Source organism: Drosophila santomea, chromosome 2L (assembly GCF_016746245.2).
Source record: "Drosophila santomea strain STO CAGO 1482 chromosome 2L, Prin_Dsan_1.1, whole genome shotgun sequence".
Classification (NCBI taxonomy): Eukaryota; Metazoa; Arthropoda; class Insecta; order Diptera; family Drosophilidae; genus Drosophila; species Drosophila santomea.
This window is the reverse complement of record NC_053016.2, coordinates 5,995,690-6,020,413: the sequence shown is the minus strand read 5'-3', so window position 1 is coordinate 6,020,413 and position 24,724 is coordinate 5,995,690. Positions and strand designations below refer to the sequence as shown.

At 40.4% G+C, this 24,724-nt stretch overlaps 3 protein-coding genes and 1 long non-coding RNA gene across 8 annotated transcripts in view; 3 read left to right on the top strand and 1 right to left on the bottom strand.

Moving 5' to 3' along the window:
* LOC120458389 overlaps positions 1-18,527 on the bottom strand; it is a 30,567-nt gene extending 12,040 nt beyond the window's left edge. For 2 of the 5 annotated variants that reach the window (XM_039646012.2, XM_039646047.2), the window contains exons 1-4: positions 18,060-18,093; positions 16,575-16,822; positions 7,704-7,865; positions 2,090-2,171 (exon numbers count right to left, since the gene is read on the bottom strand). In XM_039646012.2, coding sequence (XP_039501946.1) covers positions 2,090-2,171; positions 7,704-7,818 — 197 coding nt within the window. In that variant the 5' untranslated portion in view covers positions 7,819-7,865; positions 16,575-16,822; positions 18,060-18,093. Of the gene's footprint in view, positions 1-2,089; positions 2,172-7,703; positions 7,866-16,574; positions 16,826-18,059; positions 18,094-18,457 lie in introns of those variants that run through there. The other 3 variants (XM_039646022.2, XM_039646039.2, XM_039646030.1) reach the window with 3 other exon arrangements.
* Positions 790-2,108, top strand: LOC120458493. The gene is made up of 3 exons (XR_005617197.2): positions 790-1,198; positions 1,253-1,920; positions 1,969-2,108. It is a non-coding gene; the product is annotated as an uncharacterized LOC120458493 (long non-coding RNA).
* Positions 18,528-20,417: 1,890 nt separating the features above from the next.
* On the top strand, positions 20,418-20,910 carry LOC120457191 (essential MCU regulator, mitochondrial). Its single transcript, XM_039644544.2, has 2 exons — positions 20,418-20,681; positions 20,755-20,910. The coding sequence occupies exon 1, from the start codon at positions 20,464-20,466 to the stop codon at positions 20,659-20,661; it is 198 nt and encodes a 65-aa protein (XP_039500478.1). The 5' UTR covers positions 20,418-20,463; the 3' UTR covers positions 20,662-20,681; positions 20,755-20,910.
* A 2,440-nt stretch (positions 20,911-23,350) lies between these two features.
* On the top strand, positions 23,351-24,699 carry LOC120443829 (dnaJ homolog subfamily C member 28). Its single transcript, XM_039623180.1, has 2 exons — positions 23,351-23,526; positions 23,593-24,699. The coding sequence occupies exons 1-2, from the start codon at positions 23,440-23,442 to the stop codon at positions 24,583-24,585; spliced, it is 1,080 nt and encodes a 359-aa protein (XP_039479114.1). The 5' UTR covers positions 23,351-23,439; the 3' UTR covers positions 24,586-24,699.
* The last annotated feature ends 25 nt before the right edge of the window (positions 24,700-24,724 follow it).

Sequence of the window (24,724 nt, the reverse complement as noted above, 5' to 3'; positions counted from 1 at the left end):
TTGTATTGAATTTCCCGCGATAAGGAGGATATGGTCGATTAGTATGGTTAGTAATGCAAGTTCAATTATGCAGCTGCGCTTTACTTTCTATTTTCTGTTTCTATCTCAATTATGTGTGGCTGGGAAATCAGGCTTACACTCCACATGAAACTTTCGTTTCCAATCGCTAAACTCACTTCGATAGCAATCTCATAATTTGGAGTTCTGCGGGCCCAGCGTGGAAAACGAGTTTCGCCCAAATAAAGGCATTGCGACATTACGCATTCGCCGCGTGGGACGTGGTTGCCTTTGGCAAGCGGCTGCGACTGCAGCTGCGGCATGCCAAAAAGTAAATCGAAAAAAGCATACAAAATTATGTATGAGAGACACTCCCTGCCGTCAACAATTGCTGCGTGCCACACAGAGTGAAAACTTCAGAGGCGGCTCCGCAAGTCGCGCTTTTTAATCTTTTTTTTTTTTTTTTTGGTTTGGTTCGACATTTTTTATATACGTATCTTATAGATTGGGCGTGTATTAGGGTAAGCAAAAAAATAAGTTTGAGTTTCCACTTGGAGCTCTTTTTTTTAGGACAGAAACTCCAAGTTGCAGAAACTTTATGTCTACTCCTTATATCACTCCTTGTGTGGACTAACCAATAAAAAAGGCAAATGGTTTATTTTCTCCTACTCAACGTTTGGTTTTGTGCCAACTTCCGAAACGATTTAATTTCCAGCTCGGCACATTACCAACTTACGGCTTAACTGGTAAGAGCGCCGTTAACTTGAAGTGTTAACACGCCTTGTCAGAGGTTTTTCTCCATTCTACCCAATTTCGCAGGCTACGCACGCCAAAAAGAAATTTCACCGAAATAAGCCACCAAAATATTTCACAGTTGAACGAGTGCTTGTGTTTGACTGGGTAACGACACCTGTCAACGCAATCGCCCCGTGTTGTTATAAACAATACACACTATACATAACTTTTTGGCAAATCGACCATTTGAAGCGACATAGCCACATGGCTGGCGTATGTTGACCCCCACCAACCGACCACGTTAGTGGCATTCAAATGAGCACTGGAGCACTGGACTTGACTTGGGGCGAGGTCTATGGCATGTAAATTACATTAGGAGCATTGCTGGTGGATGTACATATCTTGGAGTCACGATGTGCCCGGCATACTTAAGTGGCACTTAACGCCGTTGGCGAGGAGAAATTGCGTAGGGCATTGACATTCGGCGGCAGCCAATAACTTTATTAATACCTATTTGCAGCTAACAGAAGAAGAAATACTCGAATGCTGCTTACACCGAAAACCGGAGAAACTTTCACCCCAAAACTTTTCACCCATGCCCCGTGGGTCAGTGCACGATTCTCACGTTCATTAAGCCGGCATCGAAGTGCCCAATCCCCAAAACTCTATTATCAAAACACTCTCAATTTTGGAGGCACTCCTGGGCAGGTGATCGCTGCTCAGGAATTTGGGTCATTGGTTCAGGTTAACACCCAAAAAAAAAACCAAAGAAAAACAAAAAGAAGCTGGTGAAAAATGCCTGTAGGAATGCCTGCTTTGCCGGAAGCTTTCGGCGACTTTCTTTTCGCTCGAAAGGAGAAGGCGGAACGCAGAGTTTGATATAATGAGTCACCCGGGGATCGATCGGTATCGATATTGATGGCCCTGCCCAGTCGGGCTGAAAAGCAATTCGAAAACCTGGCCCGCAAAGCCAAAGCCAACTTGTTTAGCTTCTTTTGCTTATTTTGCTTTTTTTGGTTCCAACTGCCGACCGCTTTGGCATTGACAGTTAGCTGTCGGCGAACGGAAATGCAATGTGCTGCTGTAACGGCAATTGCTGGATCAAGAACTATATATAGAGATGGATATATACATATGTACCGCACTGTAACGCACTCAATCTCCATCTGTATTAATCCATTCTAGCAGGTAGCGTATTTGCTGAAGCGTAGCTAAAAAATTAAAACACCTTCTCAGATTCGATTGATGACAAAGAGCGGAACAAGTTGTTTGCGGCGGGCGACTTCCTCACAAATCAGGCATAATCTCATTTGGCTGGGGGAAATTATCATATGGTTATGGTTGCGACTCCACTCACCTTCGACACAGTTCGGCGCTTTTATCCCACGAGTGCTTGATATTGAAATATTTATAACAATTTAAGCCGCGCAGTTCCCAACCTGAAAGATACGAAAGAGTAGTTGGCATATTAGACAAGGTTAAATTGTAGAGTATTAAGTTTAAATTAAACGAGTAGTTCTAGACAAGAGCTCATTAAGAATTATAAGTTAACTTATTTGAAACCGCAGTTCTTAGAATTTCACTTAATCATAGCAGCTATGATGATTTAATGCTCAAATATTCCGTAAGCATTTCTTTACAGATTACTGATACTTTAAATTAATTGCTTTTTTTAAGCCCAGATTTGTGCACAGTGGTTTACCCACAGCGTTGGTAAGCATTAGATCTAAGCCTCTTAAAAAGCCACCAAGACGGTTCCATGGAAATTAAACAGCATGCTCTTAATCATTTAATATCACCACCAAGTGGCGAGGAAAGAGATATGCTCGCTGGTGACCCCAATCAGCATCTTAACTGGTTTTGCATAACTTATGTCCGTCCAGCAGCAACGACAACTTTCTGCGCGCGTTTCGGCGATGATAACGAGAATTCAAACGGAAAATCAGCGGATAATTAAGTGGTTTGGGCCAACTGAGATGGGATTTAAGATGTGACTGTGACGCTTTCGTTTTCCTCCGAATGCGAAGAGTTTTCCCGGTAAAATGGGAAAGTTGCGCGCGAAACTTGGACTCGCACTTGCCTCGAAGTCAGCTTGATTGACAGCTTTCATTTAAAATCAAATCGTCTAAAATATGCACTCGCACACCACACCACTCTTTGTTTGCATTGTGGTGGGGGAGGGGGGGTATACAAAAACAAAAAGCAAAAGTATTTAAACAATTTGTTTGCTTTTTTCATGCACAAACGCACGCGCTGCTATTTTAAAGCCACACACACAAAAGTGGTCGGCAAATGTTGTCTTTGGTGTTTGGTGTTTTTCTGCGGGTTTCTGCGGCTAGTTGTTACAGATTTCCCAGATTTTCCAATTCGCATGGGTGTCCAAATGGGACTTTCACGATTTCCTTGTCCAAGTATTGCTTTGGCGGGCAAACTGCATCCTGTCGATAAGGCATGCTCAATTGAAAACCGCATTTCTTGGTAATTATTTATGAAAGAAATCAAAGTGACAATTTCTAGGCTATTTCTTTATGGCATATTATTTTATGGCTATGCAAAAAGCTGATTTGTAAAAATCAGAGAAAAATGGGTATGAAATTTAAGCTCTTTCTAGCTCATTTCATGACAGATAACAAATACTTAAAAGAGGTGTAAAATATGTATCATTACTTTATCGTTTTACTCATTTTTCAACATATTATTTTATCCTCCAAGTCCATAACTCCCCAACTGAATCCATCAGTAAGCTGGCCACAAGCCTTGCGGTCATTACCCATTTTACCATCGATCCCACCCAATTTAGCAGCTTACAAAAGAAGTTAACGTTACTCCTGCGGCTTATTTGTTTGCCTAACTGGCTAACTGGCTAACTGGCAAACTGGCGGGTAGAACCGCTGTTGGCCACACAATTTGTTCGAATTTATTTATTTGTCTGCCGCAGTTACCGCAGCGCAATTTGGTATTAGCCATGCTTGAATGCCAAAATAACCACAGGTAACTGTAAGCTGTTCCACTTGCGGGAAAACCGAATGGTTCTTGGACATTTCTGGACTTCTTTCGGCCATCTTTCTGGGTTACCCAACACGCTTCAATGGAAATCTAAATCAGCACAGGGGGCCTTCCGTGTAATTGTATTTAATGGCTGCAAATAGATTCCAACCCACAGAACTGAGTTTTTTCTTCTTTCTTCTTTCGAGCAGAAGTCTGTGATAAATTCCCCACCTTGTGGCCATGTCACCGTGACAGCCAAGAACTTCGAAGTTCGATTCTCGTCGGGCAATTAAAGCCACGTAACTGCCAATTGGCTGCGGCAATTCTTTGGGTCTTGTCTTCGACTTGGGTGCAGCCACAGACACAGTCACAGAGAACTGGACAAGGTTAGCCGGTTTCAGTCGCCATCCTCGTCTTTTCTGCTTCTCCACCTTTGCAGTTGTTATTTCTTTGGTTTTATTGAATTGTGTGCCAGATATTTGAAATTCTTGCCAGGAAGTTTTGTTTTCCCCAGCTTTTTGCGCCATTACCTATGCAAATGTTTGCTGCGTGACTTGGCCAAGTGTTTCGCTCCGTCTTTGTCTCATTAACTCAGTGCCTCTCTTTCTGCCGACTTTACCTGATCATTGTCTATATATAATTTGCAGGGCAGGCTCAGTGATTGCAGCATACGAAAAGATCTTGTGAAGACAATAATAATGTGAGAATTTCTTACGTAAAAATCATCTAGTTATATATAAGCACGTGGGATTTTCACCTGCATTGGTATATATGTATATCTAAGGCGATATGATTCTTGTGATACCTCATTTTGTCAAAGTAATGATTGCTCATTACATTAGCTAATTGAATTTATGTGGGTTTAGTGGGGCATCATTTTTAATTTTACGCCAAGGTAATGAAGTTTCTTATAGTATACACACAACTATTTTTCCCTTTTTTCTAAATTGTTGAGAATTTATATCTGGTTTGCTTAACAGCACGTACTTAGTGCCCAATTTCGGATAAATAAATATGCCATGCCCTGTTCTCAAACCCACTCTTTCGAAATCGTGGAAGTTCTTTTCCTTGAAAGAAATAAAAAACGTAAACTAAAAGAAAAAGTGAAATCTCGGTTGCGGCTTGCAATAAATCTTCTTCAGTGTGCTCATTTCATTAACCCCATTGCCAGCCGAGTAACTCGGCATCTTAGTCATTAAATCTCTGCAAAAGAAAGGGCTTACGAAAAGAATTAGATCTTAATTTCAGTGAGTGCGTAGCTTTGATTAAATAAACTTCTTGCTATTTAATTATCTGCTTTTTTCGGTTCACACAGAAGTCGTTGGAGTGGAAAAGCGTTGACTTCCTTTGACCAAACTCAAAAGCCACCGACATGTGTAGAAATATTTGTTTAATTTGACTTGTGTGCACGCTTATTTCACGCTTTATGACTTACTAAACGCTTCAATATCATAAATAAAACTGCAAAACAAAAAACTAAGACATCCCATAATAGTGTTGGTAACACATTGTCCCTACTACATAAATCACTTTTGGGGGCTCTAATCCAAGTGTGTGCCTGCCGACCCAGAACTCTTAATCAGCTTAGCCAAATCACCCCGCTTTTCTGCCAGTGTACGCATGGATGGAGCCTAGGGAGTAGAACTCACCGACCAACAGAGAGAGAGATGCTCATTTAATTAGCTGGAAACTCTCGGCAGCTCGGCTGCGTTTACTCAAGCGTGTCCAAAAATGTGGAAGTTGCCGTTCTAAGTCTTCGCGATCGACGCCGCTCATGCCGCGAGCCATGTTTGTCAGTCCGTCAGTTACGTCGGCTTGGTCATCATCAATTTGAGGCTTTTACCGTTAGGCCTCAGGATTGCTAAGTGGCCGCCAATGGCCGCTGGCGGTACCACTTCTGTTCGAGCTGGCGGCCAGTACGAAAATGGTGGAAATTGATTACTCGTAGACCGTTGTTTTTAACCATTTGCAAGGTGGAAGCATTAAAACGTTTTGAATTGTAAGCGATTTTATTGGAGGTTTTTGTTTACTTGACAGTTGTTTGATTTATAATCAAGCTTATTCAGCCCGAACGTGGTATATCGCCATCATCACATCATCAGATCTTAACCATCTGACAGCTCAACTAATGGCGCAACATCATAATTCCATTAGTTCAGTCATAAAATCAAAAACATCACTTCTTAGCCTATAAGCATGTCGATATCGGTGTATTAATAGCGATCAATATGCAACGGCTAAATGGGTGTAAAAAACTGCCATTACTGCCAAGAGTTTGGCCTATTTTTCGAGCCATCGTTTGTGCAATGAAACCCAACCGACTGCACCTAAAACAAGTCAGCGACACCCAGACACCTGCATATGCACAACTTAAGTGCGGAGAAAAACATATTTAAAAAAAATAAAAGACTTAGGCAACGAACTTGTTTGGCTCTGCACAAGTGTTAATCAGCACAGCGAGCTGCAGCTAGTTGAGAGATGGATGGACTTGGATGGCTTGAATGCGGCGGGAGCCAAGGAGAAGTGCACTGCGAGAAAAGTCGCTATGCAATTAAATGTTTGCAAAAACATACTGAAATCACCTAAACTGCTTTTATGTGTGGAATGTATTTTAGGAATACCTAATAATTATTTTATTATAAATTAAATGAACTATTACACTTTTCTCGCTGTGCACAATAAGTCGGGTAAGTGAAAAAAAATAAACAGCAACAACTGCAGCAGCGGAAAACCGTTAAGAAATCTCGTTTGTGTGGGGCCCAAGTCTGGAGTTGGAAATTCTTCATATGGAGTATATATATTCTATATATACAATGCTGTCATGGCATTCTACGAACGAGAGAAAATGGCGTTGGGTGAGGAGAGAAACAAGTTTGGCATATGTAATAACCGTTATCGGCTACTTGCTGCCTCATATTTTTTTTTGTTCAGGTGTTGTAGGCGGCAATGCCAAGTGAAAGGCTTGTGGCCCAAACTCAACCACCCCGCGCCGCCCCTTCATATTGATTGATTAGCCTGGTCGTAACTTCCGTCATGTACACATTTTCTGCACACTCTTCAGCTCAGCGAACATTATTTCTTTTCAGTTTAGCTTTTTTTTCCCGATTTCGTTGGGTGCTAACTCGTTTAGCAGGTTGCTTATTGGCTTTAGTGGATTTTGTCATTAGCCCAAGAATTTTTATAGCACAAACGTATGCGATATGTTTATGACACAAATATGGCTAAGCCTACACTGGGAATAAAATACCAATGTCGACAAACTTGATTTTCTGCTAACGAAGCGGGAGGAGAATAAAGATCATGATAAGCTTTAAATGGTATGAACATGGAAATGCCATTTTTATAAAATTATAAAACGTGATAAAATTGGATTCCCTTTGAATACCAAAAAAATTACCTAATCGACTTTTGAGTGCTTTTCACTTATCATCGAGAAAATTGTGTTCTTTATGCGGGATTATCAAGCGTAAAAACTATGCCAGTCATCGTTAATATATCCAAAAAGCACCGTGAAATTAACAACATTTAACGAGAGATTAACCAATCTAAATTGTTACTTGATAATTTGGGTCGGCTAAAATTTCTCTCAACCAGTTGCAACTGAAAGCCTTTGATGTTGAGGAAAATCACCTCAGACACGTTAACCACCGGAAATGGTACATCATACCACGCTTCGATCAAAGACAATCAATTACGCCATTAACAACGCTTAGAACAGTCAAGGCAAAGAATAAGAATTCTTAAAGGCATAATTGCCAGCTTGAAGCACACCCAATAGAGAAACACCCAAACAAATCCGTTTGCCACTGCCTTGGCCAAAATAATACATAGACGCTTTTGATTTATGCGAAAAGCTTTGCTTCGTTTTCGGTTTTTGGGCCACACCTGCGTCCGCTTGAAACGCACGTGTTTGAAATGCAGTTTGGAATTCGTACCTAATTTCGGGTTGCTGTAGGTGAATATGGTTATATGGACCAACTTACCATTGGGACAGGAAAACGCCTCGTCGGCTCCAATTAAGTGTAGCACATTTAGGAGCAGCAGCGACGACAGCAAAGCGGCCAGCCAATGCGAATTGGCTGCCGTCGATTGTTTCATTTTGGCCCGATTTAATGCCCAGTTAAGCGCGGTGCTTTGTTGCCAATCTGCAATCAGAAAAAGAGTGAAATTAGGTACAAGTTTCGATTTGAATTCAATAATCCAAAGTCAATTAGTTTACGGCCTCGCCCTGGCCACCAAAAAAAAATAGAATAATCACAGAAACCGGTTGCCTTATTCACACCTCACATCCGATAAAAGGTAATGATTAGCAAATTTATGCCATTCTGACTCAGTCTCTCAGTCTCTGAAATTTCGATCTGAGCACGTGTTTCTGCGGCGAATCGCGTTTGGCGAATGCGGTTTTAGAAAGTTTTTCAAGAAGTCTACGAACCGCAGCCTGCAAAATAATTTGCGAACACTTAGCTAAGCCCTCTCCCCTTTGAAATTCGCAGGTGAGCCATTAATAAAACTAATGCTCTTTTTAGTGCGTCGTTTATACTCGAGAATGGAATTTTTGAAAGATGACTTTCGCGAACATCTCATTATTTATGATCATTCAAATGGGGAATTCCCAATATAACCAACGGAATATTTGAAACCCAAGTTGTTCTTTAACTATGCATCATTCAGTGATGAGGTCGACTATCTAATTTATTTAATAAACCTTACCCTCCACATACTGTGTTTTTTTAATTACCGCTTTAACAAAACTGATTAGCTTGTACTCAAAAATAATTGTAAGCCCGAGTCAAGAGTCAAAATTTGGGTTAGAAATTATTATATTGACCAACGCAAAGTTTAAGGTTATCCCAATTTGACTGTCATTTATCACGATTGCGACTGAACTTGTTTGCAGTCGTGTGATCTGTGTGTGTGACTTTTCATTCATATCCAAAGCTAAATAAAGTCGGTCTGGGTTTACTGGGGTGGGGTTCGCGGGGATCGTCCCCCCGTCACCTTCCACCGCTTTGTAAACGGAGATCGAGGCGCAAGGTTGCCGTTATTGCCAAGTAATTATAGACTGGCTAACACACAAGATGTACAGTTGCATGTTGATACAGTTTGTATTTGTGCTCGCCTGCTAAGTGAACTTGTTTTGGGCTGGAGGCTGGATTACGGCCACTCTATATTAGTGGGTGAAGTTTCAGATTTGGTGGGAAAATCTATTGTGTGGTTCACTATAAATTATTTGTCATGGTTAGTTCTTCTTTGGCTATCGTTATTTAATTTTTATTTAATTATTGGGATCATTATATTAATTTACAGGCACACCATTTTTCATATTTCATATCATAACTTTCAGGTTTGTTGCTTAAGTCTTTTGTTTTCCCAGTCCAGTGGTGTGTGTTTCTTTGCTGCATTTGAAGTACGAAATACGAAACTCTAACGCAACTCGCGCAGTCTCCTGGACCCAGATTCAAACTCAGACCAGCCACAGATCAAGTCCATTAACAACTTCCGCAAATTGTCTCTGGGAGAAATCTCAGTCTGGGCTTTAAATTTAGTCAAACGCGAAGGCAAACGCCCTGCCACATGTTTCATTTGCAATGCAATACCCCAACATCAACACAACGTCGAAACATTAGATAACTTTGTGGCATGCGAATGAAAGGCTTAAATCCCAAAATAAAAAAAAAATAATAATAATGCTGAATACAAGCCATTGAAAAGCGGCTTATACTCAGACAGGTCTTGGCGGCTCTTATTGAAGACAAAAAAAAAAGAGACAGAAAAAAAAATAATTTGCAAGTAAGCTAAGATTGCACGCACCACTCAGCGCTAATTAAGAAAAATAGCGATGCCAACTCTTGTTTGTGTTTATTTCTAATTAAAATACTAATTTAAGCAAAAGGGCAATGAATTATGCAATGCGTTGCTTTTCTTTGCCCGCAGTCTGACTTTTCCCAGTTTAGAGTTGAAACTTCGATTGCAACTACAACTGCAGCTGGCTGAAAAGCCGCAGGCCATAAGCCGCATTTTTTGTGCAATTAGTTGACTATGCGGTTTGGCCCAGAAAGCAACTTGCAGCCGTCAAACAGCTAACTTGTTTCGATGGCTAACTGTTTATCCACTTGGCCAAAAGCCACACAAACACTTGTGTGTGTGGGTGAGCCAAGTCGCACGGAGCCACCTTAAACTCGGGTCTAGGCTGCGCCAGCGGTAGCATTCAGCGGAAAGGCGCCAAAAATTATAGAGGCTTACCCAACATTTATTTACTTTGCTGTTTAATGAAGCGCACACATCTGCTCAGATGGGAAAAGGGGCAGGGAAGTGGGTAGGAGGCGTGGGTAGGAGGGAGTCTTTGACCGAGCCAAAGACAGCATTGTCATTAGCTGACTGTGAAATCTGTGGGTCCATTGAAGGCTAAACAGCACCACTGTTCACATTAGGTGGGTAAGCGAAAGATTCAATAAGGTTTAATATTTAAATATACAGTTGAGATGATTAGTTGTGGGATATAATATAACAGAAGCTTATTAACTGCTAGCAAAAAAAATAAATAAAATTAATATAAGTATCTGCTAACATAGCTGTCTATAAATGCAATAACTTTTGCATATTCACGGGACTAATTTCTTAATTGACAGCCCAAGCAAATAATACATACTAGTATTTCAACTTTCAGAAGTCAATACCCTGGAAAATGTTTGGCCAGCAGCTCGTTATATAACATCAGCTAATAATGGCAGCACGAATGAAGAGGCTTTCGAAGACTTAGCAAACAATATTTTCAACTCTTCGCGCAAACTGCAAACTGCAACCGATTACATGCGCTGTATGCAAATGTTGGCTTGACTAATAATAAAGTAATAAAAAAACTAAAAATACTCTACCCATTTAGCATATGAACAAGTGAGAGTGAAGGGACTGGGATTTGATTTACTGCCCGAATTTTAATGCCATTGATTTGGCTTCGATAGCGTTGTTGGTTTCTCAAGCTCATCGTTAAACGATCGTTTCGAAAGATTCACGAAAAATTAGCATGAAAATGGGCGGCATGGCAGGTAGCTTAGTGTGGATTTTCGTAACTCCCATGACTGACACCGATTAAAGGTTGATTAAGCTGGAGATAGCAAATTAAAGTTTATTAAATAAGCTGCCCGACTCGCGTGTGAATGCCAATAGACATTGGGCATAGGGTATACGCTAGAAACGAAAGACTTAGGCAACGAACTTGACAGCCTCCGAACAAGAGAACCACTCATCACCGGCCACCTAGAGAACAAAAGAGTTGTGCAAGCCCAAACATAAAAAAGAAACCTTTTCCATCCGCATCGAAGCTGCGAGTTTCGCAATCTCCGCATCAAACGGAGAGGAAAACTGCATCACAAGAAGTGTGGAAGAGCCTCATGACTGCTTCAGTCGCAATCAAAATTCAAATATTTTCTGAGCAAACACACAGCATGTGTGCTGAGCGAATATCAAACAAGAAAACTGAACGATCTGTGACCAAACCGGTTGCCGATGGCTCAGTATGCAGCCAATATTGATGACACCTTCGACATTTAGCCAGCCGGAGAGCAGAAAAACAAAGTACAAGCACAAGCACAAGCTAAATCAAAACGAATGCCTTAAAAATGATGACTAAGTTGAGCAAATGGTAAAAGTCAAACGTGGTACATAATTTCTGGTGAACTTTTTGTGCCGCTGGTTTTCGATTTTGGTGATTGGAAATGCAGCTGCTGCCGGTTTGTTTTAGAGGCCTTTTAGAGACGGCGCTTAAGTTTTCCATTTCCACCATCTTCTTCACACGAGCCCCCCACTGTTTTCCACCAATGTAAAGACGAAACTTTCACTTGCGCACTTGCCTGGGGTGGGCATTTTTCAGTGTTTTCGTACCGGGTTTTCCTTTTGTTTTTGGCTGTGCCAATATTGGCCACACAAATCGATGTTGGCCAACGGAGGAAAACACGTTTGCAGTTTTTGTGCCTGCCCAACTAATGACCAAATATTATTATACTTTGATTTCTTTTGGCCTGAAGGTCAATTGGTTTTTACCATTTTGTACAAATTGAGTTTTTGGCTTTCGGTGTCAGTCAGTTGCTGGCTTGTCCAAGGAGATTTAGAGTGGAAACTGGGACGGAAAACGAGGATAAAATGCTTATAGAGAGAGTCTCAAGTTAAGTGCTTAAATGAAATGGAGAACCGAAGAGTCTTCAACGATTACGTTAATTTGTTGGGTGCTCGAGATTCAATCGAGACCAGTTAGAGAAACATTAATCAGGGGAACGACAAACTGACGGAGTAGATCAATCTGAATCCGACAGTTTAATGTGTAATAAATACAGCATCGGCTTCATTTCCATCAAATGGCTACTTTTACGTGAGAAATCAAAGTAAATTGATCAATTTGCTTAAGAAATTTACTTGAACCAATTTAATAAAATGATTTGAATTAAGTATGCTCTTATAGATTTCCAGATAATCAATGCATGTCCGTTTTATGTTTATTAAATTATTTTTAATTGTTACTCAACGATTCGCTATTTAAATGCGGAATAATGTTCTTAAAAATTGAAAATAAAATGCGGCTCCTTTGTTCTCCAATCAGACTCACTCTCATTCGACTTGAGCTTTCCATAATCCCACCGACCGTTATGGAACTCCAAATAAAAAGACACGAGGAAACGAGAGGCACTGAGAAGAAACCAGATTTTTATGTAAATTTATGTTCTTTCGAACTTTGTGATTTCTTTTTTCCGCTCCTGCAGCCATTGATCTTTTGGTTCAACATAAAAATTTGTGTTTAATTTCGATGGTCAGGTAGTTGGAGCCGCAGGGAGCAGCTCTTGGGGAGATGGGGGAGCAAAACCAGCTGGGCAGCTGGCCGATTGGCGCAGGGACCCAATGAACTAGTTTCGGGCTTGTGGCATGTAAGTTTTTGTTTTTGGTTTTTTCTTAATGCCTTGGTATTTGGGTTACATGAAATGTTTGTGGCCAAACCAATGGGAGTTTGGTGGCGTTTCTATTGGCGAAGGAAATAAAATCGTTTAATGAACTATGAAGGTCTGCTCTGTGGTTTATCCATTGGTCGCCTAATATTATAGCCAGCAATTTGTTATAGCGCAAATTCGTAAACGTGTTTTATTTGCCCATTGAGAGAGACGCTTTTCCTCGACCAAAACCAGACAACTGAAACTTTTCTCTATCCGCGTATTTGTATTTATCTTTTTCGAGTAACTTGCTACCGCCAACAGCAACTTCGGCAAGCAACAGCAAAACATTCATTTGTTTTCATGTACAGCCGGAGCCGTCGAAAGCTGTTCACAAAATGGTCAAGTGATTTCCACTGGCCAAACACTTTCACAAGCTGGAAAACAGCAAAAAGAGCGCCAAGAAGCGCTGCGGGGCTTCGAAGTGGGTGATGAGCGCAATTAATATTTAATTCGTAAATAGACAAGGAAAAGTTTGTTTTCTATTGCCGCAAGCTGATGGTTTTGTAACTGAATCCAAATGACTGAGTCCAAATGGTGAAATGTTGCAATGGGCCGCACCTGGGCAGAAAAACTCACATAAATACACCCACCGACTTGAGTGCCAAAATGAAGTCAGCAGATTCCCAAACAGAAAGCCATGGCTGGTTATAAATAAAAGTAACAAGCTTCAAGGAATGAAGGCACTCCCATCATATCTTGAAGTGCTATCAAAACAGTAGAGAAGAATTCAAGTCACTGGATAACAACAGCTACTTGCTGCTCTAACAAAATATGCAGTTTGTTATATACAAATTTATTCTGATACACACACGCACATTATTGAAACAAGAAACTTTAAAACGAATTGATTTCAATTACGAGTAGGTATTATCTTATATTTTTAAAATATTTGTTGGTTCATTCATTTGTAAGCTTAAACAAATAATTATTATATCTTCTAATTTAGGCCAAGTAAACAATCTCTCGACATCTTCCCCAAGAGTATCACTATCAGTATCAGTATCTTAATTCTGCGTTTTGGTTAGCGACTTTTTGAAACCGAAGACGTTAGCTGCGTGGCTCAAAGACGCACAGCCGTCAAGAATGCAGCCAAAAAGGCAAGAGCAAAAGCAGCCAAGTTAAAAAAACAGGTTACGAGAAGTATGCACACCGAGCCAAAAGTCAGACGGTGTGGCCAAGAGTCAGATGGGGGTTCATTGTGTTGGGCTGGGTGTGTATGCGGTGTGAGGCGGTCATGTGAATTATATTTTGGAAGATTCGGCAGCTTAAAAACGCAGATAGTCCGAAAGTGAATGAAGGTGGAGCTTGGGAGAATCGCAAGCAAGTAGATGGAACGTGATAACTTGGCTGGATTATGAATGCGGCTCCACTGGGCATTTCCACAGGTTCAGCTCACCTCACTAAGCCTGATCACCATTTTTCCATTTTTCCATTTTTAACAATTGTCGACAATGACAGTGTCAAATGTTTCTTTTTTTGTTTTGACTCGCTTTTCCCGGCTAGTGAGCTCCACTTTTCCACACAATTCTCACAATTAAAAACATAAGAAGAAAACAGAAAACGCATGAAAACATGAAGATGGCAATGGTGTTGGAGAAATAAAGAAAATTTGTGGCAATTGTAACTAATCGACGAGCAATGGCTGATGACTGATGGCTGATGGCGCCGAGAAAGCGCCCACCCTGGAAAACTTATGAAATTGTCAACAGCTTTTCAACATGATTAAGCTGCTTTTTGCCGCTGTGAAATAGAGAGCTCTGCGATGACCATTAATTCGCTTTTAGAATGAGTTTGGCATTTGGAGGCACTTTCACTGCCGCCGAGACGGAAGTTAAGAATCGAAACATAAACAAAATTGAAAATCAAGATCGACAGATTCGAAAACTTTCGTTACCGGGAAAGAGTTGATGATTTGAAAATTATTATCCCCATCAAATGGGTATAATTATTTAATGATATGATGGACGCCACACATGCAGTGAATATCCATCTCTCTTTCTATAATAAGTTACTCGCATGTCGGAAAAGATCTTAGTCCAGATCAGCGCGCTGATGGATGGATCTCTCTTAAGACTAACGCAGACAACGCCCCAGCATTCCATTGCTTTAATGGCCAACTGACACTTGATATGCGGCAAGAGATTTGTCATTCATGTGAACCATGTGCTGCCCTAAACTAGACCCATAATACATTCCATTCCACTAATTTCAACTGACTTCTCGCACTTTCGCTAAGGATTTGGAGATTTGGAAGTGGGGGTTTACCTGTGATTGCTGTGAATTAAATTCTGGACGTAACCTTTTGTTATTCTTCGTTTTTTAGGGTGTGTTTGTGTGTATCTACCTGCCGATACATTGGCATCAGCTGCCAATTATCGACCTTCGAGAAAAGGTCGAAGAATCTAATGCTTTACTCGTCATAGCCCAAATAATAGATGACTTTGTGGCGTTTCCTGCGAAATGCTGGATTAGATCATCCAAGTGAAACCGAAGCCTTTGTTAGCTAGGGCAATTGTAATACAGAGGTTTTTCTTAATTTACTTTTATTTTCATAAGCAAGGTTTTTTTTTAGAAATTCATAGTCACAAAATAAAAACTTTCCAACTCCATGCACGATTTTGCAAAGAGTTTTCCAGCGAAGCCCACACAAATCAAAAGACTTAGGCAACAAACCTGCATTCACTTCTGTACCTCGCAATCCCTATTAAACTCTTAACACACATTTTAGCCACAACTTCCGTTTGGATGCTGTGAGCCAAATACCAATATACAAATTATGACTAAGCCATAGCGACTTAAGCCATAAAGCACGCGCTAAAACAAGTTTTACTTGTTTCGATACTTTTTGCCAAGCTATGCAAACGACTTATGTAGAACTCATCTCCGAAAAGAATCCCTAATCATGGCACAAATTTCCATAAAGCAACCAGTTTATTTATATTTGCCAAATAGCTGTGCCAAAAAAAAATGAGCCACGATTTAAAAGCAAACACCGAATTTTTGTGGCTTGTTTACAAGTGTGATGAGGGCTTTTTGCGCTGGACTCGTACGTCATTTGTTCTGCTTTTCACTTTGGGCCGAGTGAAATTTTCTACTACTTCTATGGTTTGTTTCGGTTTCTGTTATTCTGTTATTAAGCAACAACAACGGCGAGCAGAGTGCGTCTTGAAATTGAGGTTAACTGTTTGGGTAGCTCTCGCTTTTTCGACTTCTCGATGGAGTTTTTTGGGGGTACGGCGGGTAGCGGGTATGGGGAAGCCGACTTGGCCTTTATTGAATGAATGTGACAACAAAGGCGAGTCAGACACGGCCGACAGACAATCGAAGCTTTTTAGGGTTTTGTTTAATAGAAAGCAACAGAAATTGTTCTTATTGTTGTTGGGGTGTGCTACTTTTTGTGGGTAAGTGGGAATCTACATATATTGGAGTCTTTATATGGCACAGAGCATAACCACTCTCGATACATCAATTGCTTGCTCAATCAATGGAATCAATCAATTATTTAAACACAATTAAAGCGAAGTTTAATTGCAAATCGTTGGATAAAATGAAAGCACGGCATTGTTTATGCATTAATTTGCCTGTAGACATATGCATAAAAAGCGAATTTTTGCGCTATGACTGAAGCCGAAAAAAGGCGTGTCTTGAGACTAGGTTTTATTTCATTATTCATTGATTGATAGTTATGAGGTATTTTATAGTAATGGAATGCAATGATGTCAGCTTAAAATCAGAAGAATATAACGTCATCTGTAGAGTTAATGCTAAGTATTGCCTCTGATACTACGTATAACCTCAAACCTACATTTCCACTTCACACTTTTACTTGGCCACTCTTTTCCGGCTCATTCGCCGCCATTTCAATATGCAACTCACCTCTTATATATATGCAGCTGTAGCTATATATAACCACTATATACGTTCGATTCGTATCGTTCGCGAATGCTAGTATTCCAATTTATGTGGCATGTCAGCTGGTTATCCTTGAGGTCAACAAAAGCGACAATAACGACGGCTTCTTTCCCTTTCCCGACAACGGCGGTATCAGTTTTTTTATGGCCACTTTTTGGTGCGGTTTTCTTTTTATTAATTTAAACTTTTAAATGTACAAGGCCAGTGTTGCACTGCTGGGAGATATTTAAGTTGATTAAAAGTTTTCTAAATAAAAGCTGAGCTAAACGAAAACGCGTCACATAAATGTAATTTATGATCGGTTCTGGCTAGCCTGACTATCTATAGTTTGTCTAATGGGGATGGGTCTGTTTAATTATGCATGCCGTGGTAGAGATCCGAAACAAGTTGGTCCAAGAATTCTCGTCTGAAGTCGCAGCACGTCTTCGAAATGTGTTGGGAACATTTTGGGATTGAGCTCACCAAAGTGTTCGAAGAAATATTTATGTTAATTAGGTGAAAATCTGGTGAGGATAGTCCAAAGAAGTATTCCTATTGAGATTGGAAAACCAAACAAAAGACTTAGGACACGAACTTTTTGAAAGTGAATAATGTTGTTGGTTCCACTTTAACCCCAAGACTGCATTTTGTAGACATTGCTTAAATTATTTTTGTATTTAGTTTTTGTGGTTGTTTGCGCAAAACACTTGTTGGCCAGTTGCTGGTAGCAGTTGTGGCTTCTTTTCCCGTAAGTTTGTTATTTCTACCCGGTTAATGGGAGCGTAAATGCGCAGCTGGCATGTGAAGTGAGTACCAGAGTGTGTTACTCCCGATGGATGGACTAGTTACTCACACAAGTGGTCTAATGTCAGTTGGCAAAGTAAAGTGCAAAAGGCACAGACAAGTTAATGGACTGGTAAAAACCGAACGGCTCACAAAGAAAACAGGGAGAACAAATTATACCAGAAGTTCAACCGACTTGGTCGGTTAAAAACAACATAAAACCATTATAGCGGACTACTCCAGACTTCCGATCCTTGATTTTATAAAATTGCTAAAGAAATTCTTGCATTAACTTGTCGCATCTCTTCCACGCTTGCATTTAATGTTATTTATATATTCACTGATTTCGTAGTTTTGTCCTTTGCATTGCATTTAATCTATTGCACTTTTTTTTTCAATTTAAAATTCCTCTTTTTGTTTTTTGCTGCTCGCATTTAATGGTCAGTTTCCTCATAGAGCACACACGATCCAAGCACGCGCCTCCATTAAAATGCACAAATGCACAGGAATCCTTTTTCGCCAGCCAGCGTACGACGACGAACACAGGCACAAAATCAAACACTTTGATGGGGCAAAACAATCGAATAAAATCCAGTTTCGAGGCAAATACATTCACAGACTGCACAAGCACTTATTGTTATAGGACACAAAGAGATCTGCTTAAGATCCGGGGAGCGTTTACTGTACCATGTACTGTACCACACGAAGGCCAAACTCAGACTGAAACTTGTTCAGCAAATCAACGCGGTCTGCACCTGAAGTTTCAGTCCACGCACACACACTCGCCCAAAGACCACAAGACACGACAGCAAAAAATGGTAAGAAACAGGCGAAGAGCGGGCCAGAAAGCAGAAAAGAAGGTAGAGAGGTAAAGGCGATCGGCAATAGGTAGAAACGTAAGACTGTGAGCCGAGGAAAATAAAACAGCTCAACGTGCCCGTTTTACAGATTTTCCTATGGCTCACTATATAGACATGCACATATATCTAGCCTTCTCTCCACAGACTTCTTAACGGCTTTCGTTCGCTCACACTCACTCACTGCCTCACTCACTCACAAAAATACCCAGTCGAATCGATACATACACTTGTCTAGAGTTCGAGTTCGCCGCAGCCTCTTAACGTCCACAACGCGCCACAGTCGAAGGCATACTGAAGCCCCGAAAGCTTCCGATTTCTTAGGTTTTTTCACACAAGTCGGTGAAAAACAACCGGCATACCGATCGTCGTTACTCGCCGCCGTTGAATTCGGCCAAAAAGACGGCTCGGCAATCTCAACCGGCACTGCGAATTCGCCGCTGAATCGCTACCTACGAGCTGTTGGCCAAATGCGTGGGCTACATCGCCTAGACAGGATTAGCTGCGGCGTCCTTGTTTCTTGGGAAACTTCATTTAATTGCCCAGGACATGTGAAGTCGAAGGTGGGTTTTACCCTCCTCTGATTTTGGGTTGCTTACTGTTTTCAAACATTCGCAAGCAGCGGAAGCGGTGGCCAAACGAAAGACTGAAGCAACGAACTTGCTAAAAGGGTTCGCCAACAAAGCATCTATGACCATAAAAGTGGGATTGCTACACTTGGCCCTTAGAATCCTTTGGCACTTCTTGCTGCCTCTTGCTGCTGTTTGGTTACCCACTGCTCTTTCTTGTCTCATTATTTTTTTTAATCACCATAACCCTTAGAAAGTCATAAACTGTGCCAAACGTGCGAAATGCTAAAACGGAAATGGAATCTACTAATGACCAACGAAAAAAACTTCTTCAATAAATAGTCATATATATATGGGTATTGGAGGTACTTTAAGAATTCAATTCTTATCTTCGTACCCTCTTTAACAAAATTCTTAAAAATCCTCTCGACAATTATTCTCTTTTTTCTGTATAGTTTCGAAAGTGAGAATATTCATTCATAGTATCGTAAGCCATTAGTACATCTTCCTTTTTCATTTTGCTCATTTATGTAACCTTGCGTCACATTCATACATAAAAGGTATTTGGCACTTGTTTCATAGCCATTCTATGGAATTGCGCACAGCAATGGTGGGTTTTCCCCAAACCGAAGGATTTCTTTTAAGGAACACTTTAACTCTGCGTGGGTGAAGAGTACCAAGAGGCAAATAGAAGGGGCTTAGTAAGAAAACAACACTATGTAACTATTAAAATAAAATTAAATGGCAAAGTTAAATTTAGTAAATATTATTAAATGTTTACGAAAACTGAACTAAATGGTAACAAATGGGTTTTGAGCTAGTTTAAATAAGTAAAGTAAAAGCATATTAATAGATTTCATTGATGTCAGTTTATCATTCGCTTATTATCCAATCAACCACAATGATTTATTCAACTTTCCACTTCCTTTCTTCTCAAATTATAAATAAATGCATATAAACAGATGAAAAGAGCATGATAATAAATAATTCACAGCTTCTTGTAGGAAAATAAAGCAGATAAATCGATGCAATTTACACATCCACCGGAATAAAACAATTTAATTATAGGGTACAAGCGATCATAGACGCGCATCTATCCATCTTCAAGTACAATTTTACTTCCTTCTCAAAAAACAAGTCATGAGTATTTTGGTGCAACTAACAATTAGTTTCGGCTTCTTGGGAAGTAGAAAAGGGAATGTTTATTTCAAAATGCTGAAACACTAGATAAAATGAATATGAAAACAAGTGAGCTCTCTAATTACGTTTAAAACATGTTTAGTTTTACAGTTCCCTTTTAAAATCAAAAATTGTTTCCAAATTACACCAACATTTCCACGCTCCGCTTATCAGCAAACGAACACACATCACTGCTGCAGGTCAAAAATTAAAATTAAAGGCAATACCCTTCCTTAGACGGAAGTGTAGACAATTGCAAGCCAATTGAAGAGGGACCATCAGACGGTGGACAAAACCAGTCAGTTGAGCCAGCAGAACGGAAGTTCCAAATAGGGCGCACACTCAAATATTCAGATGAGGGTTTTGGGTCCGAGTTTAGGTTCTGGGGCGTGCCTGTCCTAATTTGGCAGGAGAAAGTCTTGACATTTCCATCAGAAAAATACACAAGCAGACACTAAAATCTAGTGCCCATATAAAAACATAAATATGCCACTTGGTGGTGACAACTTCAAGGGTTTTAAGGAACTAAATAAAATTCCCAAGGACAACAATAAGTACAAGTACATCGGTGCTTTGATCGTTATTATACCCGGCATTATGTTGGGCGGCTTTTTGGGCAAGAAGTTGGCCCAGTTTCTGGAACTATTTGATCTATATGCGCCCGATATCTCGGATGATGATTAATGCAACATTAATTCTACATGGTAGGCCAAATGTATTTGGAGCAAGCCTGTGCACATCCTCTTCGTATATATGCTAATGTGCCAATCCAAACAGGCCAAACGGGATGCTAGGAAAGAAAACTCAACGCAAACAACTGCCCGGACCGGTAACCAAAATCGGTACAGGGTATCCAGTGCAACCGATCAATTGAATCATAATTAGAGCAACGAGCTCAAAGGCAAACAAGTTTTTAGCAATAAATGCATATTTTTTAAATACATGCATGGTAATTATAAGTGTAAATGCTTGAGACGGATCTCATTTTTTATGAAGCATCTTCACCGACTTCAGTTTAATTTCAAGACTTTTTAAGTGTGGCTCACGCAATTAAATAATTCTCAATTATGACACAATTACCTAGAAGAAACGCGAGTTTCCAGTCTATGTAGAGCATGAATTATTAGTTTGAATTGCAGATGAGTTTTGCTCGCCAGCAGATTTGGTCATCGCCAGGCTTTAACTGCAACAAGTGTGGAAATTTCCTTAGTGGATTTGGGTTAGACTTTCATTTAGAACAAACACGTAAAACTTAAACAAATAAAAAATCGTATTCTAGCGTGGTCAATATTTCATCATCCTTCGCTCTCCCAATTGCATTTAATTTAATTTTTCTAAAACTGTTTTAGGTAATAATAAAAATTATAAGAAATTATTTTGAAATTTTATGGCAAAAACGCCGATTGAAAATATCCGATTAAAAAAAAAATGTTTTTCAATTTTTTTCATAAAAATAATCCGTTTTTTTACGATAGCAGTAAAAATAGTTGTCCGAAAGTGGAATACCATACCTCGTTGAATTCGTAACAAAATTTCCTATCCACATGTGCTCAAAAAAGGAAAGTGTAATTTTTTGCCATTTTTCGCAAATTTTGATGATGGTACCCCTTATCAAAAATGCAAAAATTTGTCAAATTTTTTTTTTTCGAAAATCGAAAAAGTATGGGTAGACATAGTTAGCTTTGTTTATTAGCAGCTTAAAACAGTCTTTATTTTAGCTGTGCGGCCATTATTAGCCAAGTTATTTTATTTCTGAAATTTGATTAAAATTATTATTCATCAAGTTTTTTTAAAATACTTTGTTAGGTAATAGTACAAAATTATAAAAAATTTATCTTAAACTTGATTCCTTTCGTAGAAAATCGTAGATCGTTCGTAGAAAAATGAATTTTTCTAATATTTCAATGTAAAAACAAGAGAGAACGCTATAGTCGAGTTCCCCGACTATCTGATACCCGTTACTCAGCTAGTGGAAGGGAGAAGGAGAGTCTTAAACACAATTTTTGGCGGTTTGAAGGCGTTATAGTGGGCGTGGCAGAAAGTTTTTTGGCAAATCGATAGAAATTTACAAGACCAATATAAAAATGAAAAAATATCAAAACATTTTTCAAAAGTGTGGGCGTAGCAGCTTTTGGCGTTTTGAGGGCGTTAGAGTGGGCGTGGCAAAAAGTTTTTTGGCAAATCGCTAGAAAATTACAAGACTAATACAAAAATAAACAAGAGAGAACGCTATAGTCGAGTTCCCCGACTATCTGATACCCGTTACTCAGCTAGTAGAAGTGCAGGTTTGTGGGCGTTAGAGTGGGCGTGGCAAAAAGTTTTTTGGCAAATCGATAGAAATTTAGACGACTAATACAAAAATGAAAAAATATCTAAACATTTTTCAAAAGTGTGGGCGTGGCAGCTTTGGGCGGTTTGTGGGCGTTAGAGTGGGCGTGGCAAAACGGTTTTTGGCAAATTGATAGAAATTTACAAGACCAATACAAAAATGAAAAAATATCAAAACATTTTTCAAAAGTGTGGGCGTGGCAGTATTGGGCGGTTTGTGGGCGTTAGAGTGGGCGTGGCAACATGAATCGACAAACTTGCGCTGCGTCTATGTCTCTGGAGTCTGTATGCCCAATCTAAACTTTCTAGCTTTTGTAGTTCCTGAGATCTCAGCGTTCATACGGACGGACAGACAGACAGACGGACAGACGGACAGACGGACAGACAGACGGACGGACAGACGGACATGGCCAGATCGACTCGACTATTGATCCTGATCAAGAATATATATACTTTATATGGTCGGAAACGCTTCCTTCTGCCTGTTACATACTTTTCAACGAATCTAGTATACCCTTTTACTCTACGAGTAACGGGTATACAAAATTTAAAAACATTTTTCAAAAGTGTGGGCGTGGCAGTTTTGGGCGCTTTGTGGGCGTTAGAGTGGGCGTGGCAACATGAATCGACAAACTTGCGCTGCTTCTATCTCTCTGGAGTCTGTATGCTTAATCTCAACTTTCTAGCTTTTGTAGTTCCTGAGATCTCGACGTTCATACGGACGGACAGACGGACAGACGTACGGACAGACGGACATGGCCAAATCGACTCGGCTACTGATCCTGATCAAGAATATATATACTTTATATGGTCGGAAACACTTCCTTCTGCCTGTTACATACTTTTCAACGAATCTAGTATACCCTTTTACTCTACGAGTAACGGGTATAAAAATAACGTTTGGCTTATTTCGAATAATTTTACAGTTTTATCCATCCCTGGCGTGACCATAACGGCAAAAATACTAGCTATGTTAGCAGTATTTTTATACTAGAACTTTGAAAACAAAACAAATACCAACAGCTGATCGCAGGGAAAACATAAACAAATGTTTTCAGTAGTAGAATTTCCTTTAACGTCAGACGGCAGAGCTCGAAAATTGTTAAGAAAATAACTCAAAAAAGTGTTTTAAAAATGTGGCTGGCCGGGAATCTGTCGAAAGGATCCGTAGCAATCAGATTTGGTCGATTACTGCATCTTAAACGCAAGGAGGTTTATATGGTGAGTGAAAAATGTCTCAAGATTCCATTAGCAACAATTATGCAATATTGCACTTTCTATCAATAGGAATGCTTTCGCATCCTGGGCGTTCACGAAACAGCCGATCAGAATACGGTGCGCCACGCCTACTTGGACCTGGTGAAGCGGGTGCATCCCGATTCGGGAACGGAGGAAGCAAGTGCCGAACGCTTCCAGCAGGTGGACGAGGCCTTCCGTGTGCTGCAGGAGAAATTTGCCAAAGGACGGCGAAACATCCAGGAGGACGAGGAGGAGGCCATGGAGTTTGACATCAAGCATACGGCCCCGCAGCACCGACAGTATCTGTCCAACGAGGGCATTGGAGTGGGCACTCCCTTTCAGCGGCAGAAGCAGTACCAGCAGGTGCGCGCCATGAAGGCGCAGGAACGCGTCCTGGAGCACCGCATCGACAAGGCGGCTGCTGGTGAGAAGACATTGATGTCCAAGGGCGGCAGTCACTTTCGCAAGCATGCCATTAAGACCAAGTACGGTATCGATCGTGTGGTCGAGGATCTCATACAGGAGGCCATGTCCAAGGGTGACTTCAACAATCTAAACGGGTCGGGAAAGCCACTGTCCTCGGCTCAGTCGCAGAATCCCTATCTGGACTTCACGACCCACAAGCTGAACAAGATTATGTTGGACAACGGCTTCACGCCGGAATGGATCAGCCTGGGCAAGGACATACGCGATGCGGTTGCTCAGCTGAAGACGAAACTGCGACAGGAGCGGAAATACTACGGTGAATGGCCATTGCAGCGCGACGAGGATTTGGCCGCTTGGAAAGTGTTTAGCCGGAATCACCAGGACGATGTGCAGCAACTGAACAAGCTCATTGACAAGTACAATCTGATAGTGCCCATTCTGGAGAACCAGTTCTTTCGCCTGCACCTCGACAGGATGGCTGAACCTATATTCAAGGATCCGGGATTGCAGCGCAACGTAGTAAGACCCGAAATTAGAGCTAAGGCCAGCAGCAATCTGGAAAATCAGGAAAGTGCTAGTACAAGTTTCTTCTCTCTAATTAGCAAACTATTGTAATTAAAAATGTGTGATTGTAAAATATGTGATATTAGATGTAGATTATATGTTTACAATATTTGTATGTTGCAGTAACATAAAATCATTGATCAGTTTGTCGTTGAAAATATTTAAGCGAATGTAATTATAAATTTTGAAT